Source organism: Vulpes lagopus, chromosome 19 (assembly GCF_018345385.1).
Source record: "Vulpes lagopus strain Blue_001 chromosome 19, ASM1834538v1, whole genome shotgun sequence".
NCBI classification, from domain to species: Eukaryota; Metazoa; Chordata; class Mammalia; order Carnivora; family Canidae; genus Vulpes; species Vulpes lagopus.
In genome coordinates this window covers 1,609,484-1,628,642 of record NC_054842.1, presented here as the reverse complement: position 1 = coordinate 1,628,642, position 19,159 = coordinate 1,609,484, and the positions used below count along the sequence as shown (strand labels likewise).

Below are 19,159 nucleotides of genomic sequence, written 5' to 3'. Positions count from 1 at the left end.
GGCACTGAGGGGGGCACTTGATGGGATGAGCACTGGGTGTTATTCTGTATGTTGGCAAATTGAACACCAATAAAAAATAAATTTATAAAAAATAAATAAAGATTTTGTTTGTTTACTCATGAGAGACACTGAGAGAGAGAGAGAGAGAGAGAGAGAGAGAGAGAGAGGCAGAGACACCAGCAGAGGGAGAAGCAGGCTCCATGCAGGGAGCCCAACATGGGACTCAATCTCGGATCTTGGATCTCCAGGATCGCTGGACTGAAGGCAGCGCTAAACCGCTGAGCCACCCGGGCTGCCCGGGAGCTGCTTCTATTGAAGATCCAGTTTTTAGTGTAATCTGCTCCTCAGAACTACTTTCCAGCCCCATACAATAGAGTAGTGGCATGTTTCACTTTTCACACTACATTACAAATGGGGGGTCTGGAGGAGGAGGCCAATCCAAGTTCCGCGTCATCATCTGGTTCCCATTCAAAACATCTGGTACTCCACCTTACAACAAGAAGGGCCCAGCAACTGTGCACCTAGAGACACTAAAGTTTGTATCATCATGAAAACCTTTCAAATACAAGATTAATTAAAAGCTTAACAGTGAGTGAAATGCCACCTTTAAGGAAAAAAGGTACATATAAAAGGATATATGCTACCCTGCATTTTCTAAGTTTCCATAATTAACATGTTATTTGTGTAATAAAATTATAAACAAGGACACCTGGGTGGCTCAGGGGTTGAGCATCTGCCTTTGGCTCAGGTTCCAGAGTCCTGAGATCGAGTTCCACATCGGGCTTCTTGCATGGTACCTGCTTCTCCCTCTGCCTAGGTCTCTGCCTGTCTCTCATGAATAAGTTCACAAATAAAAATTATAAACAGCTATGGCATATTTATGGTATAAACATTTCCTAAAATTTTTACTACCTGTAATAATTATATAAAGAAAAAATGTTTCAAGAAAAAACACTTCCTACACAATAAAGTCCACTGAAGACTGAGACTTTAACACGTTCAGTGGTCCTTATAAATGCATTCTGACGTTCATAGTAAACAGAATTCAAATGACAAATCATGGACAGCCCAGGTGGCTCAGCGGTTTAGTGCTGACTTCAGCCCAGGGAATGATCCTGGAGACCCAGGATGGAGTCCCACGTCGGGCTCTCTGTATGGAGCCTGTTTCTCCCTCTGTCTGTCTCTGCCTCTCTCTCTCTCTCTCTCATGAATAAATAAAAATATTAAAAAAAAAAAAAAAAAAGACAAATCACCTGCCAGGATAATGTCTATGTTTTCAGATAATTTTAAAATTTGAATTCCAGTATAGTTAACATACTGTGTTGTATTAGTTTCAGGTGTACAATATAGTAATTCAACAACTGAATACAATACCTGATGCTCATCACAAGTGCCCTCATTAGTCCCCATCACCTATCTCATTCATCACCCACTGTTAACTATCAGTTTGTTCTCTATAGTTAAGAGTCTGTTTCTTGATTTTTCTCTCTCTTCCCTTTGCTCGTTTGTTTTGCTTCTGAAATTCCACATATAAGTGAAATCGTATGGTATTTATCTCAGACTTATTTTACTTAGCATTATACTCTAGCTCCACCCATGTCATGGCAAAAGGCAAGATTAGATTATTTATGGCTGAGTAACATTCCACTGTATATACTAACACCTCTTCTTTATCCATTTATATGTCAATGGACACTAGGGCTGTTTCCAAAATTTGGTTATTGTAAATGATGCTGCTATAAACATAAGAGGTGCATGTATCTGTTTGAATTAGTATTTCTGTATTTTTTGGGTAAATACCTAATAGTGTGATTACTCGGTTGTAGGGAAGTTCTATTTTGAATTTGCTGAGGAACTTCCACTGATTGGATTGTTTTTTGGGTGTTTAGCAATATTAAGTTCTTTATATACTTTTGATATTAACCCTTTACCAGATACATCATTTGCAAATATTTTCTCCCATTCTGTAGGTTTTTAGTTTTGATTGCTTCCTTTCCTGTGCAAAAGCTTTTTATTTTGATGCAATCCCAATAGTTTATTTTTGCTTTTATTTCCCTAGCCTCAGGAAACATATTTAGAAATATGTTGCTATGGCTGATGTTGGAGATCTTAGTATTCTATTGAGGATTTTTGCATCCATGTTCATCAGGTATATTGATTGGCCTGTAGTTCTCTTTTTATGTGGTACCTTTATCTGGTTTTGGAATCGGTAATATTGGCCTCATAGAATGAATTTGGAAGTTTTCCTTCCTTTTCTATTTTTTGGAATAGTTTGAAAAGAAAGGGTATTAACTCTTCTTTAAATGTTGTGTAGAATTTGCCTATGAAGCTGTCTGGTTCTCAATTTTTGTTTGATGGAAGTTCTTTGATTACAGATTTGATTTCTTTGCTGGTAAAGAAATTTTCTATTTCTTCCTGCTTCACAGTTTTGGTAAGTTATGTTTCCAGGAATTTATCTATTTCTTCTGTTCTGTCCAATTTGTTGGCATACGGTTTTTCATAATATTCTCTTAACATTGTATTTCTGTGGTGTTGATCATTATTTCTCCTCTTTCATTTGTAATTTTATTGGAGTCCTTAAGTAATTTTATTTGAGTAAATAACCTAAATAACCTCTACACCCCATATGGGGATTGAATTCACAACCCCGAGATGAAGAGTTGCACACTCTTCTGACTAAGCCAGCCAGGCACCCCTGACCTGTGTCTTTTGATTGGAGCATTTAGTCCATTTACATTCAAAGAGATTATGGACAGGTATGTATTTATTGCCATCTTATTACTTGTTTCGTGGTTGTTTCTGAAGTTTTCCTTTGATCATTTCTTCTCTTTCATGGTTTGCTGGTTTTCTTTAGTAATATGTTTGGATGTCTTTATTTTTGCATATTTGTTATTGGTTTTTGATTTGTGGTTACTATCAGGTTTTGTTTTGTTTTTTTAAGATTTTACTTATTTATTTGACAGAGAGAGAATACAAGCAAGGGGAGAAACAGGCAGAAGGAGAGAGAAGCAGGCTCCCCAAAGAGCAGGGAGCCAAATGTAGGGCTCGATCCCAGGACCCTGGGATTATGACCCAAGCCAAAGGTAGACACTTAACCCACTGCCACCCGGGCATCTCTACTATTAGGTTTTTATATAACATCTTCTGCACATATGTTTATATTAAGTTGATGGCTGTTTAAGTGTGAACCAATTCTTTATTCCTTTCTTCCCTATGTTTTGGGTATATGGTATTATATTTCACATCCTGTGAGTTTGACTGATTTTTTTTTTTACATAAATGTTCATTTTTACTGCTTTGTGTTTCCTACTTTCACAGTATCATTTCTGGTCTTTTCCTTCCACTTTAAGTGTTCCCTTAATATTTCTTGCAGAGCTGGTTTAGTGGTCATGAATTCTTTTTTTGTCTGGGAAACTTTATTTTCTTCTACTCTGAATGATAGCCTTGCTGGATATTCTTGGCTGCAGATTTTTTCCTTTTAGCACCTTGAGTATATCATGCCACTCCCTTCTAAGTTTGGAGTTTCTACTGAAAATTATGCTGAAGGTCTTTATCAGGTTTTCATTGTATGTAACTCTCCTCTTTTGTCTTGCTGTTTTTTTTTTATTGTTCCTACATTTTGCCGTTTAAATTACAGTATGTTTTGGTGGGGATCTGCTTTTGTTGATTCTCTTGGGGCTTCCCTGTGCTTCTTAGATCTGGATGTCTGTTTCCTTCTTCATGTTAGGAAAGTTTTCAGCAATTATTTCCTCAATTTAATTTTTTGCCCCCTTTTCTTTCTCTGCTGGGATCCATATATGTTATGTTTGATGGAGTCACTGAGTTCCTTCCTCTGCTTCTTCCAGCCTGCTGTTCATTCCATTGTGCATGTTTCTCATTTTGCATACTGAACCTTTTATGTCTGTTATTTCTTATCTGTGTTAATCATGTCACTAGATGCCTTCCACATTTTTTCAAGTCCAGCAAGTATCTTTATGAGCATACCTTTAAATTCTCTATCAGGCATGTTACTTTTATCTGTCTTGCTTAGATCTCTGGCTGTGACATTATCTTGTTCTGTCACTGGGAATAAATTCTATCTTCTCATTTTGTCTAAGTGTCTATGTCTCTTTCTGTGTGTTAGGAAAGTCAGCTACATCTCCCATTCTTGAGGGTAGTGGCTTTATGGAGAAGAGGTTCTATAGTGTTCCACAGTATAGTCCCATATTCCCCAGAACCTGGCACTTCATGGACTGTCTCCAATGTGCACTGTGTGTGCTCTGCAATTGTATCCTGGCCATTTTATCCTTCAGGCCAGTCATCTGCGGAGGCTCTCTTTGTTGTGGGCAGTGTTTAGTCTCTGGCCTTAATGTGGCAAGTTTTGACTAAGTATGCTCTGGCCTGCTTGTGAAATGATACCTGTTTCCACCAGTGCTGAAATCGTGGCCCCCTAAAACTCCCACAACATGAGACATGGTGTGAGCAGGGATCTGAGCCAGTCTTCTGTGAGAGGGGATCCACCACTCTGGGACTTAGACAAGCATGACCGGGAAGGGCAATTCCATTGGAGGCAGGGCAGGGGGAGGACCTGGTGTCAGCAAGTTACCTGGTGAGTGTCGGCACTGTGCTGCTGGTTCCCACAGGTGGCCCTGTGCTCATGCTGAGAGGTAGGGGACAGAAATGATGCCTGCAACTTCCTTTGTTCTCAGAGGAGAGTCTGTGCTGCCTCTTTGCAACATACTCCCAGATGAGCAAAAAACCTCCACACTATATGCTCCAGGTGCTCTTTAAAAAGTTGTTTCCGGGATCCCTGGGTGGCGCAGTGGTTTGGCGCTTGCCTTTGGCCCAGGGCGCGATCCTGGAGACCTGGGATCGAATCCCACATCAGGCTCCCGGTGCATGGAGCCTGCTTCTCCCTCTGCCTATGTCTCTGCCTCTCTCTCTCTCTCTCTGTGACTATCATAAATAAATAAAAAAAAAATTAAAAAAAAAAATTTAAAAAGTTGTTTCCATGCTGTACGTCTGCAGGCTGTTTGCCTCCGATAGTAGTGCAATGCCTCTGAGTTCTATCCTAGCCAAGCCTGCTGACCTTTAAAACTCCAGGCTTTAAGCCCCACTGATTGCAAGAAGTCATGAGATTCGGTCCCTCTCACTTTCCAAGTCAACTGCTGTGGGGATTCATCTTCCCTGTGTGCTCTCCCATGCATTAGCCTGTCTCTTACCATTCTTGGCAATCATGGCTCCCTCCTTACCACAGTGGCCATGATCCAATTTCTCTCCCAAAACATTCATGTCTCTGCACTTCTTACCCTCTTTGATATAGTTTCTTTGCTCCCTTTAGTTGTAGAGTTTGTTCTGTCAGTCTTCAGGTCGATTTCTGGAATATTTAGGTGTTCATGGGACAAGACAAGCCTAGGATCCTCTTACTCCAAACCATCTTCCCTTCTAGTCTCTTTTTATTTTTATTTTTTTTTCCAGTCTCTTTTTAGATAATTTTGAGAATACAATTCCCATCTGGGGAAGTTAAACTTTTTTCCGAAATTTTTATTGTGGCAAATGAAACTACCTCTCTACTAAGTTGTAGAGGGGGATACAGGAGCCCTAGAAATGTGAGGCTGCCTGAGACACATGTGAGGTCCCTACCATACTACTACCAACACGGTCCCTGGGAGTGCCTCCCATGACAAAACTGAACAAAAGCAAAAGCAGTGGAAGATGCTAGAGGAGGGAAGACTCTGGTGAGGACCCTACTATGTTCATGCAGGAGTACAGTAGTGCTGCACATTCACACCACAGGGATTGTATACTCAGTGTCCAGTGTAGGACAAAGATGGTGTTCAGGTACAAGGGTATGGAGACAGAAAACAGGTATTATGGATTCTGGCTCTGCTCTAAAACCACAAACTATGGATGGGAGTTAGCATCCAAGTGAATAACTGTTAATGAAGAACCCTTAAGCAAAGGAGTTTTTATTCTGATTGAAAAGAAAGGGTAATTTTATGCCTAAGAGGGTAAGATGAACATAAGAGGTTGCCTAGAAGTGGAAGAGGGGACCAGAGGTGGGTTACTAGTTCAATAAGCTGACGAGAAATGGGACACTACCAACCACTTCCGCCCTGTGGTAAATCTGTCCCTGGGGTGGGAGTGAGGAGTGCAAAGGCTTTTAAATTTTTTTTTTTAATTTTTTATTTATTTATGATAGTCACAGAGAGATAGAGAGAGAGGCAGAGACACAGGCGGAGGGAGAAGCAGGCTCCATGCACCGGGAGCCCGATGTGGGATTCGATCCCGGGTCTCCAGGATCGCGCCCTGGGCCAAAGGCAGGCGCCAAACCGCTGCGCCACCCAGGGATCCCTGCAAAGGCTTTTAGAAGCCTAGAAACCTTAGCATCACAACACAAGCCTGTGCTCACATGTTCGTGCATTAGCTTCCCATTCAATCCTTACGTTTTCCCCTTGAGAAGGAGTGTCACCCAGACTCATTCTCCCCCATGTAGGAAAGACTATGCCATAAGTCATTCCTGGCTCCAGATAGTGGCAAATCTCAATGTCAGTGCTCACCTCTGTGGGCCTTGGATTAAAACTGAATGTGCTGGGACACCTGGGTGGCTCAATGGTTGAGCATCTGCCTTTGGCTCACAGCAGGATCCTGGGGTCCCGGGACTGAGTCCCACATCGGGCTTCCTGCGTGGAGCCTGTTCTCCCTCTGCCTGTCTCTCTCTCTGTGTGTCTCTTGTAAATAAATAAATAAAATCTTTAAAAATAAAAAATAAAAAACTTACTGTGCCACAACAAGCTACCCAGTAGCTAAGCCCCAAGGTCCCATACCTGATAAATGGCTTCATCACAAGCGTTCTGAAGGCCCAGGTTCACCATTGTGTTCTGCAGTGTGCGGCCCATGTAAAATTCCAGGGAAAGATAATAGATGCGCTAAGGAGGCAAAAGAAAGCATCTTAGATTTCTCATTCCATTCCTGCACATGAGGAGGATTAGGGTGATGAGCAAATTCATAACAGCACCTATTTAGGTGTTTCATTTAGGCCACTCACATACACCCCCAAATGGACTTACTCTCTTTGCCAAATCTTGGCCAATCTTCAGCTTTCCAAGAATAGCCCACTGAGGACCCTTCTGATATAGAGCAGAGCCTCTGCTCACTGCCCTGCTGGATATAAGGTGGCCTCCCCCAAATAGCAGGAGGCAAAGCAGGACAGTGTTGAGGAATAAGGCTCCCAGAATGGACAGAGCCAGGTCTGAACTTAGCTTGGCCTCTCCCCGACCATGTGCCCTTGAGCAACTGACCTCTTTACATCTTTAACACAGGATAAAACAACCCCTATGAGACTTTCAAGTATTAACAGCTTCTGACACCCATGTTACGTACTCAGTAAGCATTAGTCAACACAACTGGATGGATGGATGGACATATCCATTTCCACTGGATATACGTCTGAACAGTGACTCCTGGCTGTTGGCTGGTTCTGGGGGATTGGGATATGCAACAGTCTGTATAAACAAGCAGGAGGACCACCCACACTCACTGGGAGCCGAGTGGGGTTCTAAGCCCTTCCCACACATGGTACCAGTTACTCCTCACAACAACCCAGTGGGCCATGGGATGGCAGCTGCTGAGGCACACTCTGGCCTTCAGTCTTGCTCTTACACAGGACTCTATGCTGCTTCCTGACATCAAAAGTAAGGCCTAGTAAAATAAATGGGGAAGAAACGAGAAATACCCCTTCAGAAGAATTCCAATGAATGTATGCAGATGGAATGAGCAGGACAGAAAATCACGAGAACAGCAGAGTATAACTGCCATGGCCAACAGCCACTGCTGACACTGCTGAATGCTGAAACCAGTGGGCACAGCTTTCTAGACTAAAGGGGTATCTGCACAGCCTTCAATATCTTTCCCAAAATATTTATTAATTACCACGGTGATTTTAACAAATGTCCAAAAATTCTCTGATATCCTTCCCCTCAGCAGGTGGTCCCAATGCCCACCCCTGAGGGTGTGCTGAACCGGGGCGACCCCCATCTACTAAACAAAGTCTGGGAGGGGAAACTACTTCACAGGGGAGGGACCTGGCTGATTCCACCTTGCTTAGGTGACAAGGATAATATCACCAGTGCCAAGCTGTGGTGATACGCTGTGATAAGAAGGTACTGTGCAGTATTCTTTCCAAGCCCTCAGCCCAGACTAATCAGGAAAGTACCTCAGGCCCCAACTAAGGGTTGTTCTATGAACTGCCATGCCAGTATTCATCAGATTTGCCAAGGTCATGAAAGACAAGGAGAGACCAACAACTGTCACAGATGGGAGGAGATTAAGCAGACATAATAACTAGGGGACCCTGAATCTAATCCAGGGACAGAGATATTAGAGGAAAAAGTGTTACAAACCTGAACAAAGTGCTGAGCCAGTGCCAGCTTATTTTGATAACCCTGCTATGGTCATGCAAGGTATTAATATTAGGGGCAGCTGTGTGAGTGCTACATAGTACTCTACACTATCTTTGTGACCCTCTGCAAATCTAATGTTGCTGCTAAATAAAAAGTTAAAAAGCAAAACCAGGCCTTGAAAAGGGGTGTGTCTGTGAGTGTGTGCACATGCACAAGGATGAATGTGTGTGTCTCAGATTCAGATGTGAATCCATAGGGAAGTATGGACTGTACTATGGTTTATCTTTCCTGCAGGCTAAGATTTTCAAAATACAATAAAAAAAAAATCATCTTTCCTACTGGCTGCAGAATACAGGGAAAGAATTCACTTTTCATAGACTGCTGGTGGGGCCTGTTGGGCCAGGGTTTTACTGGGATGCCCATGTAGGGTGACCTGCCTGAGCCACTTTGGGACTCACATTCTATGCAGTGACACTCTTAAACTGTATTTTTATATCCCATTTAGAATTCTGACCAGCAGTTGACCAGAAATCTTTTGAGAAAACTCTGTGGCCATGTGCCAGCCATCCACTATTTCGGCAGTGTTGTCCTCTGGGTTTTTATACCATTTCATACCATTACTGGGTTTTTATACCATTTTCATACCATTACTTCACACTTTAATGCAGCAGGATTTTGTTTTGTTTTGTTTTTAAGATTTTATTTTTTTATGAGAGACAGAGAGAGAGAGGCAGAGACACAGGCAGAGGGAGAAGCAAGCTCCCTGCTGGGAGCCCAATGTGGGACTCGATGCTAGAACCCCAGGATCATGAGCTGAGCCAAAGGCAGATGATCAACCACTGAGCCACCCTGGGGCCCCTTAATGCAGCAGTTTTTAGACAATTCCCCTTAGAACCAAGAAGCATCCTCAAAGGGTGAGCCAAGGTAGAAAGGGGCTCCCAATTCACAAAATACACAGGCAAGGGAACTAAAAAAATGGAGAGACATCCCATGTCAGTGAATTGGAAGGTTTCACACTGATAAGATGGCAATACTTTCAAAATGGATCTACAGATTCAACATAATCCCTGTCAAAATTCCAGCTGGCTTCCTTGCAGATTGATAAACTGATTCATTAGGTGGGTCAACCAGATAAAAATGCAAGGGATCTGGAATAGTCAAAACAATCTTGAACAAGAAAGGACAAACTTAAAAAATATAATAAAAAATAATAAAAAATAATAATAAAAAAAAAGAAAGGACAAGCTTCGAGGACTTATACTTCCTAATACCAAACCTTATTACAAAACTATAGTAAGGGATCCCTGGGTGGCGCAGCGGTTTGGCGCCTGCCTTTGGCCCAGGGCGCGATCCTGGAGATCCGGGATCGAATCCCACGTCGAGCTCCCGGTGCATGGAGCCTGCTTCTCCCTCTGCCTATGTCTCTGCCTCTCTCTCTGTCTTTCATGAATGAATGAATAAATAAAATCTTAAAAAAAAGAAAAAAAAAACAAAACTATAGTAAGACTGTAATATTGGCATAAACATAGACATACAGAACAACAGAACAGAGTCCAGAAACCAACCCTCACATTTATGGTCAATTGATTTTTAACAAGCATGCCCTGATAATTCAGTCCGAAGAATAATCTCTTTAACAAATGGTGCTGGGACAAGTGGATATCCACATGCAAAAGAATGAAGTTGTACCCCTCACACCATATATGAACATTATTTCGAAGTAGGTCAAAGATGAAATACAAGAGCCCAAACCATACAACTTTGAGAAGAAAACATAAGAGGTCTTCACGACCTTGGGTTATGCAATAATTTCTTCTGTATGACATCAAAAGCCCAAGTAAGAAAAAACAGATAAAGTAGACTTCATCGAAATTAAAAACTTCTGATAAGGGGATCCCTGGGTGACTCAGCAGTTTAGCACCTGCCTTCAGTCCAGGGCATGACCCTGGAGTCCCAGGATCAAGTCCCACGTCGGGCTCCTCACATGGAACCTGCTTCTCCCTCTGCCTGTGTTCTGCCTGTCTGTCTGTCTGTCTCTCTCCCTCTCTCCCCATGTCTCTCATGAGTAAATAAATAAAATCTTAAAAAAAAAAAAAAAAAAAAACCTTCGGATAAGATGAAGAAAGTAAAAAGAATGGGAGAAAATATCTGCAAATCATATAACTGACAAGAGATTTATATCTGAAACATATATACAACTTAATAATAAAAAGACAGCCCAATGGTTGGTTGGGCAAAGAATCTGAACAGACGTTTCTGTAAAGAAAATAGTGTCAATAAGCACCTGAGAAGATACCCAATCTACCCTATCACCAATCATCAGGGAATGCTAATCAAAACCACAATGAGACATCAATTTACATCCACTATAGGACAACTATAATAGAAAAGCTATCCAATGATAACAAATGTTAGCTAGAGTTTTAAAAAATCAGAGTCCTCATATGTGGGGTATGGAGATTTAGCTGTAAAATGGTTTAGCTGCTTTGGAAACCAGTCTGGCAGGTCCTCAAAAAATTAAAAGAGTTACCATGTGGTCCGGCAGCTCTACTCCAAGGCATGTATCTAGAAGAAATGTAATTCTATGTCCACTCAAAAATTTGTATATAAGAGTCAGAGGATGGAAACCATTCAAGTGTCCATCAATTGGAGAATGAATAAAATGTGGTACATTTGTATCATGGAATACTATTCAGCCATAAAAAGGAATTAATTACCAATACATGATACAAGAAGGAAACTAGAAAATATTACACTAGATAAAAGAGGCCAGTCACAGGGGATCCCTGGGTGGCTCGGCGCCTGCCTTTGGCCCAGGGCGTGATCCTGGAGTTCTGGGACTGAGTCCCGCGTTGGGCTCGCAGCATGGAGCCTGCTTCTCCCTCTGCCTGTGTCTCTGCCTCTCTCTCTCTCTCTCTCTCTCTGTGTCTATTAAGAATAAATAAATACAATCTTAAAAAAAAAAAAAAGAAGCCAGTCACAAAGGACCACATATTGTATGATTTCCTTTATAAAATATAGACAAACCTATAGAAACAACAGAAAGTAGATTAGTAGCTGCTTAACTAGGGGCAGATAGGGAGTTTAGCATGGGTAACAGCTAAAAGCTGTTCGGCTTCTTTCTGGGGTAATGAAGATATTCTTTTTTTTTTTTTTTTTTAATGAAAATGTTCTAAAGTTGATTGCGGTGATGATGGCCCAAATCTGTAAATATATTGAAATCACCTAATTGTATACTTTAAATGGGTGAATTGCAGGTAATTTTCAATTGAATTTTCTGAATTTTATCTCAAAGCTGTTACCAAAAAAAATATAAAATATTAGGAGCACCTGCGTGGCTCAGTCAGTTAAACATCCACCTCTTGATTTTGGCTCATGGGATGGAACCCTGTGTTGGGCTCCACACACAGCAGGGAGTCTGCTTGAAGATTCGTGCACGCTCTCTCTCTCTCTCTCTCAACCCCACCCCCGTGTGTGATGGTCTCTCTCTCTAATAAATAATCTTTAAAATATATATAAAAAATAGTAAAAATAATGTATAAAGTTTTGACAATTACAATAAAATAAATGTACATCAAATAGAATACTTCCAATTGTAAAGATGATAGAATGAAAATGTTTCTGCCCACTTCTCCCTAAAACACACTAATGGGAAGTCAGAACAGGGAGAACTAAATTAGAAAACTGGCCCTCATACCTCTTTACCACCAAGCTGCAAAGGGAGGACAAGGGTGATTGTCCACTGCTGATCTCTGCTTTTCTGAAGGGGAAAAATGGATAAAGCACTCACACATGCACACTCACAGATGCCTGCACTCATATACACCTGCACACTCACATGCACTCACACGTGTGGACACACACAAACACACCTACCCACGCATAAATCTGGGAATCAAGGAAGGGCTGCTTGCTCCAGGCTGCACACACCCTCCAGGCCTCTGCCCCATTATTCAGTTGCAAACAGCTGGTTCAGGAAGAATTCCCTTCACTCAGGGAGATGGAACTCAGGATCTACATCCTGAAATTTAAAACAGGAAAACTTGTCCCTTCGGAGCTTCATGGAAAAAAATAAAAATAAAAAAATACAACAGGAAAACAGAAAAAGAAATAAAATGAGCAAAGAACACCCAGCATGTATTTATCAAGGGACAAATAAAATTTGTTAACACAGACTAATCCAAGATGTCAAGAAACACTGATGAGGTAACAAAAGGACAGCACTGAGCACGGCAAAGTAAAATAGATAAGAGATAAAACCACCACAGAAATGGAGGCATCACTGGCTGCAAAACAGGGACAAAGCTGTAAACAAACACCTGGTTGGAAAAGTGAATGAAATGGGGGACAGGCATGAAAAAGACTGGAGAGGAAAACATCCATACGCAAGACAAAGACTACCTAACATCTGCGTAATTAGCATCCCTGAAGTAAAGGACCCGAATAAAACACTAAAAACAATTTTTCAGTATATAATGGAAGAAAACTTTCTATACATCGCTAACTCTACAAATTCAAAGAGAATGCATTCGTACAAAAAAATCATGCGCGGGATCCCTGGGTGGCTCAGCGATTTGGCGCCTGCCTTTGGCCCTGGGCGTAATCCTGGAGTCCCCGGATGGAGTCCCGCATCGGGCCCTGGCATGGAGCCTGCTTCTCCCTCTGCCTGTGTCTCTGTGTCTATCATAAAATAAATAAATAAATCTTTAAAAAAAAAAAATCACGCGCAGTGCAGTCTCTGACGGACTTTTTCACTTTTTCTTTTTTTCTCATTTTATTTATTTATGAGAGATACACACAGAGAGAGACAGAGAGAGAGAGAGAGAGAGAGAGAGAGATACAGGCAGAGGGAGAAGCAGGCTCCACCCAGGAAGCTCAACGTGGGACTAGATCCTGGGTCTCCAGGATCACATCATGGGCTGAAGGCAGCGCCAAACCACTCACTTTTTCAATCATTTGAATGTATGCCTTCACAGTTATGGCCTAAATTTCAGTATCATTTCAATCACAAATAAGGCAGTAAGTGATTCCACAGCCTTGCTGAGGACAGCTGCTGTCACCACTGCTCATGGCCCATTGCTTCTTCTTGGATGCTATTTACTCTGCACTTGAACTGAGTTATGGTCATATGGGGTTTCCAGAGTACTGCGCTGCCCCTCCCTCCAGACCGGGCTCAGCCACGTGAGAATACACAGAGCCCAAGGAAACCCAGCTGTTTCAGTAGGGCGCGTGAGTGAGCTTTCAAGCACTACCATGTCCTTTTCCTATGGCTTGTGTCTCCTTACACAGCTACTTTTGAGGTCCTCCCCAAGAGGCTTTAGAACAAGTTGGCAGCTCAGGAATATGATCGAGATGTTTTATGCTTATGTTTATGTTGCCTTTAATTGAGAAACATGTATTTTATTTATTTATTTCTAGAGAGCATGCACAATGGGGGGAAGGCGCAGAGGGAGAGGGAGAATGAATCTCAAGCTGGTTCCACACCCAGCTCAGAGTCCCATACGGTGCTCCATTTAAAGACTCAGGTCATAACCTGAGCCAAGATCAAGAATCGGATGCTTAACTGAGTCACCCAGGCATCCCATGGAAATATATATTTTTAAAGCTGTATTTCAATCTCTGCTAGTTTCTACCTTATAACTAACACTATGAAAACAGCTGGATTATCTTTTTGTAAAGGATGGGTACCAAGGCATAAAACACTGGGCCCAGTCTTAAAATCATTGTTTTTGCTTTTCCTCCCAGTTGAGCACAGCTGGCGAGGGCTCAGTAGTTTATTTAATTCTGCAGAAAGTTCAGGGAGCCTCCCGATGCACCTGTGCATTAGAGGGGAGAAGAAGCAGTGACATAGGGGCGCTCTCCTGGATATTACCCATTCAGCGTAGACTGACAACAGTTGGCTATGCCCTGCCAGGCACTGCTGCAGCTTCTGCTACTTGGCCTGTGCTGTTTTCTGTTGCTGTGTGATTTGTTCTAAGAACATTTATAGTTTCTTCAAATGTGCTGGAATTGCTTTCCCCAGTTTCCTAAAGATGGTCCAGGGTAAAACCAAACAAGAAGGCTTGCCAGCGTCACAGCCCAAGATGATAGAAACACTTTTTTTTAAATTTATTTATTCACGAGAGACACACACAGAGAGAGAGAAAGGCAGAGACACAGGCAGAGAGAGAAGCAGGCTCCATACAGGGAGCCCGATGTGGAACTCGATCCCAGGTCTCCAGGATCACGCCTTGGGCAGAAGGCAGGCACTAAACTGCTGAGCCACCCGGGGATCCCGATAGAAACACTTTTGAATCACGCACACTGGGTGGCCTGGATCCCTTCACCCCTCTGAGAAACACCATGTTTACCTCGGGGTGCAACACACGGTTAGCTTTGGACTGAGGCAATACTGATCCCTTTGCAGACCACATTTTCAGGGAGAGTAAGGAAATCTAATTAGCAGGGTGGTAATTTTGGACAAAACTACCTGAGGACACAGGCTTGGTATAAGTGTAGGGACTCACCTGCAAAAGGGCTAGCTCCTCGGTGTCCCCAAACTCTGCTGCTGCTACAGGCCTAGGGCCATCCCAGGCCTGGCCCAGCCTCTTTCCACCCCTGTCGCCCTGCTGGCTTTCCCAGCCAGCATCTGTACAACTGTGGACAGGGCCTCCCAGCTCAAGGAATGCAGGCTGAAAAACCAGACACTCTCCTGTTTCGGCCTCAGAGAGACCGGGACTCCTCTAGCCCCTCTACAAGCAGCCTGGAGGCCTGGTGTCTAGGGTGCTCAACTGGGTCTTTCTCGTGCAGTCCCTTCTTGCAATACGACTGTCACATATATTAAACGGCTTAAAGGCAGGTTTATTTATTTTTTATTGGGTTTATTTGTTTTGACACAAAGGGACGAAAAGATGGCCAACATAAATACTACACAACACAGTAATCTCCTAAAGACATTTTAGGAGTTAAGGAACTCGAATTGTGGTGCTGGAGCCTAACAGCAACAGGCAGAGCCTCATTTTGCTCTTTACACAACAGATTCATTATCAGAACTGGGCTCCTACAGAACTCTGATTTCTTTTCCCTCTCCAAAAAAGGCTGTTTAGAGTCTTTGTTTAACAGAAGGCTCTGAACGCTCTGCAGGAAAAGGAAAGAAAGAACTTCTCCAACATTCAGGGTAACAAAACATAGACTGGGGCAACTGTTTTCACCAAGAACGGGATTCTGGCCAGAGACATGTCATCCTGCCTCCAGGAAAAGGCAGCAACACTCTGATTCTCTATCAGAGTTTGCCCTTGCCCTCTCCTGGTGGTTAAGCAGGCACAGAGCGGCCGCCACAGCACACTGCCAGCTCCCTGCCAGACAGAGCCAGCCCTCACGGGACACAGGTACAGAGCCCACTGACCAACAAGAGGTCGGCTCTGCTGGGCACCCCAGCCTCTCCAAAGGCACCAGGGCCACCCTGCCCTTGCCAGTCCAAAGAGAAGACTGCTGGGGACAGCCATCCTCCCATCTGCCATACAGCTGAGGTTCATCCTTGTCTTCACTGGCCATGTCACAGCATCCATTCTGCTCTGAGGGGCTTTTTGGAGTCTCACACTGACAACAGCTTTATGAAACCACTACTGTGTTTGCCATAAAGATGCTGAGCATTAGCTCATCTCTCTCTCTTTTTAAAAAATATTTTAGGGATCCCTGGGTGGCGCAGCGGTTTGGCGCCTGCCTTTGGCCCAGGGCGTGATCCTGGAGACCCGGGATCGAATCCCACGTCAGGCTTCCGGTGCATGGAGCCTGCTTCTCCCTCTGCCTGTATATCTGCCTCTCTCTCTCTCTCTCTCTCTCTCTCTCTCTCTGTGACTATCATAAATAAATAAAACTTAAAAAAAAAATTTTATTTATTGAGCAAGAGTGAGAAACCATGAGCAGGGGGAGGGGCAGAGGGAGAGAAGCAAATAGACTCCACACCCAGCAGGGAGCCCAATGTGAGACTTGATCCCAGGACCCTGAGATCATGACCTGATCCAAAGGCAGGATCATGCTTAACCCACTGAGCCACCCAGGCATCCCCATTATCTCATCTCTTAAACTCCCAACCTATGAAGGCACACTCAGGCACTTTCTTTCAGGATTAAGTGCCAGGGAACCTTGGCTTCTTATGAGTAACTGGCAAATTTTTATCTCAACGTGGATCACAGATCTCCTTTTTCACTTTAGGTACTGGTACCTAGACTAGGACACAGGTCTGTTTGCTCAAAGTCAACCTAGAAAATGTAAAATGTAGTAAAATAATGGAATTTGAGAATTTACAGGGAACATAGAGATCACTCAGCTCTGCAGGGAACAGATTTGCTTTGCGCTCTTACAGTCCTCTGCCTTCTGTCTTCCATGCTGTGAAGCTCTACAAAATATCTACTCACTCCCAGGCCTGTACCAATCATGGAAGTCTCCGTATCACCGCCAGAGAAGCCAGAGCCTAATCAATTTATGTTAAGTGACCTGGACTATGTCAAAGTAGACTGAGAACTTGTGTGGTCCTAGTCAGCATTTTAACTGAGCTACTTTCACCTTTCATTCTAAATGATGTCTCAAGGCTGAGAAGATACTCAGCTCAAACTGAAACCACATCTAACTCCTACTCCAGGAGATCCTGTCCAAGATACTGCTGACCAAACTTTCCTGTGATCTGATCATCTTCCTAAATTTGTTTTCATTTCTCTTCCCTTTATGGTGTCCCAAGAACCCTGTCCTGTATAAGGTAAAGAGAAAAGCCAGTTATTGCCTGTTGCTTATCTGCTTCACATCTCAGAATCTGCAGATTACTAAATAGCTTAAAGCTTTGATTTTTTTTAATGAAGAATTAGGTACAATCTGAAAATTCTCTTAATTTTCTTATTTGTATTTCTTATTATTTGGGCAATTAGCAAAGCTATAGGAGATCTGTAGGTAGCAGCACCATGTCAATGTGAACGTCCTGGGTTTAAGCGTTCATGGTGTTTGTCCAAGAGTCTCCCTGATTTTTAGAAGCACACACCCAAAATTTTTAAGGGTAAAGGAGCATCAAGTCTGCAACTTATTTTTAAATGGTTCACAGAAAAAAATGTACTAATATGTATAGAAAGAGACATAACAAACGTGTTAAAATGTTTAATGTTTGGGAATCTGCATGAAGAGCAGGAATTTATTGTATTATTTTTGCAATTTTTAAAAGTCTGCTGTCGGGAAGCCCCGGTGGCGCAGCGGTTTAGTGCCGCCTGCAGCCCAGGGTGTGATTCTGGAGACCTGGGATGGAGTCCCACGTCGGGCTCCCTGTATGGAGCCTGCTTCTCCCTCTGCCTGTGTCTCTCCCTCTCTCTCTCTATCTCATGAATAAATAAATAAAAATTAAAAAAAAAAAAGTCTGCTGTCATATAAAATAGAATTTTTTAAAAAGTCATTTAAAAAGGGCTGGGATTCAGAAGCAAGGTCAGTTACGGTAGTTCATAAATACAAAGGGTCCTTGCAGCCATCCATAGCACCTGGATATTAATCAGAGATACAGAATCAACAGGATATGTATATATAGATTTACTTTAAGGAACTGGCTCACACAATTGTGGAGGTCTGAGACTAAAATCTGATGAGGGAGGGAGGACTGTATTTGCAGTTCAAAGGCAGTAGCCTGCAGAATCCCTTCCTGCTGGGGAGGGGTGGGAGTGGAGGGTAGCGGGTATGTCTTTGTTCAATTAAGGTCTTCAACAGATTGGACGAAGCCTACCGGCACTACAGAGAGTAACCCGTTTAACACGGATTCAAATGTTAATCTCATCTAAAAAACACCTTCACAGAAACATCTAGAATAGTATTTGATCAAATAACCGGGCACTAAAAAAAAAAAAAAAAAAAAAAAATAACCGGGCACTGTGGCCCAGACAAGGTGACACAGTAAATAAACCATCACAGCTCTTAAGAAGAGAGCTATACTGTCTTGTTCGAAAAATCATGGCACACGGTCTGAGCGGCTTCTTAATCTCGTAAAATGATGGCTTAATCCTACCTTCCACTTGGTGAGCTGTCAGGTTAATCAGCAACACAAAACATCTGTCATCAAGCTTCTAGCCAGAGAAAATAACTGAACTATTTAGTGTCAGGGAAGTCAGGAAGTTTACTCATGGGATACAAGGTTAACTTCACAAGACAAGTGGAAACATCAAAACTGGGTGTGTTAAAAAGATTCCACTGGCTGGTCCAATTACTAAAAGAAAATCTTGTAAGTGTGGGCTGTGGGTAGCCAAGGCTGCAAAAATACTGCTCTAAATTAGATCACCTTCCTTTAACTTGTGGGTCCAGCCAAACCATAAAATTAATCATATTCATTATGATTATCTTTTTAGAAATATTTCAGGGATGCCTGGCTGGCTCAGCAGTTGAGCGTCTGCTTTCGGCTCAGGGCGTGATCCCGAGGTCCTATGATCCAGTCCTGCATCAGACACCTGAGAGGGAGCCTGCTTCTCCTGCCTGTCTCTGCCTCTGAGAGAGAGAGAGAGAGAGAGAGAGAGAAGAGAGAGAGAGAGAGAAGAGAGAGAGAGAGAGAGAGAGAGAGAGAAAGAAAAGAAAAGAAAGAGGAAAGGAAAGAAAGAAATGAAAAGAAAAAAGAAACAAAACGCAACGCCACGAAACGAAAAGATTTCAGATTGCAGTCTGAGCCCACAGTGGAGCTGTCTTTCCTTAATCTACCACCATGGCTATGCCATGAGCTTATGGGAAAAAGCCCTGGTAAGCAGACTATTGCATCCACTGCAGGAATGTAGTAGGCCAGCTGT

At 42.7% G+C, this 19,159-nt stretch overlaps 1 protein-coding gene across 1 annotated transcript in view; it reads right to left on the bottom strand.

Moving 5' to 3' along the window:
• Positions 1-19,159, bottom strand: part of PYGB (glycogen phosphorylase B) — a 59,326-nt gene that overhangs the window by 36,662 nt on the left and 3,505 nt on the right. The window contains exon 2 of the mRNA XM_041734377.1: positions 6,807-6,908. Within this exon, the coding sequence (XP_041590311.1) occupies positions 6,807-6,908 (102 nt within the window). The remainder of the gene's footprint in view (positions 1-6,806; positions 6,909-19,159) is intronic.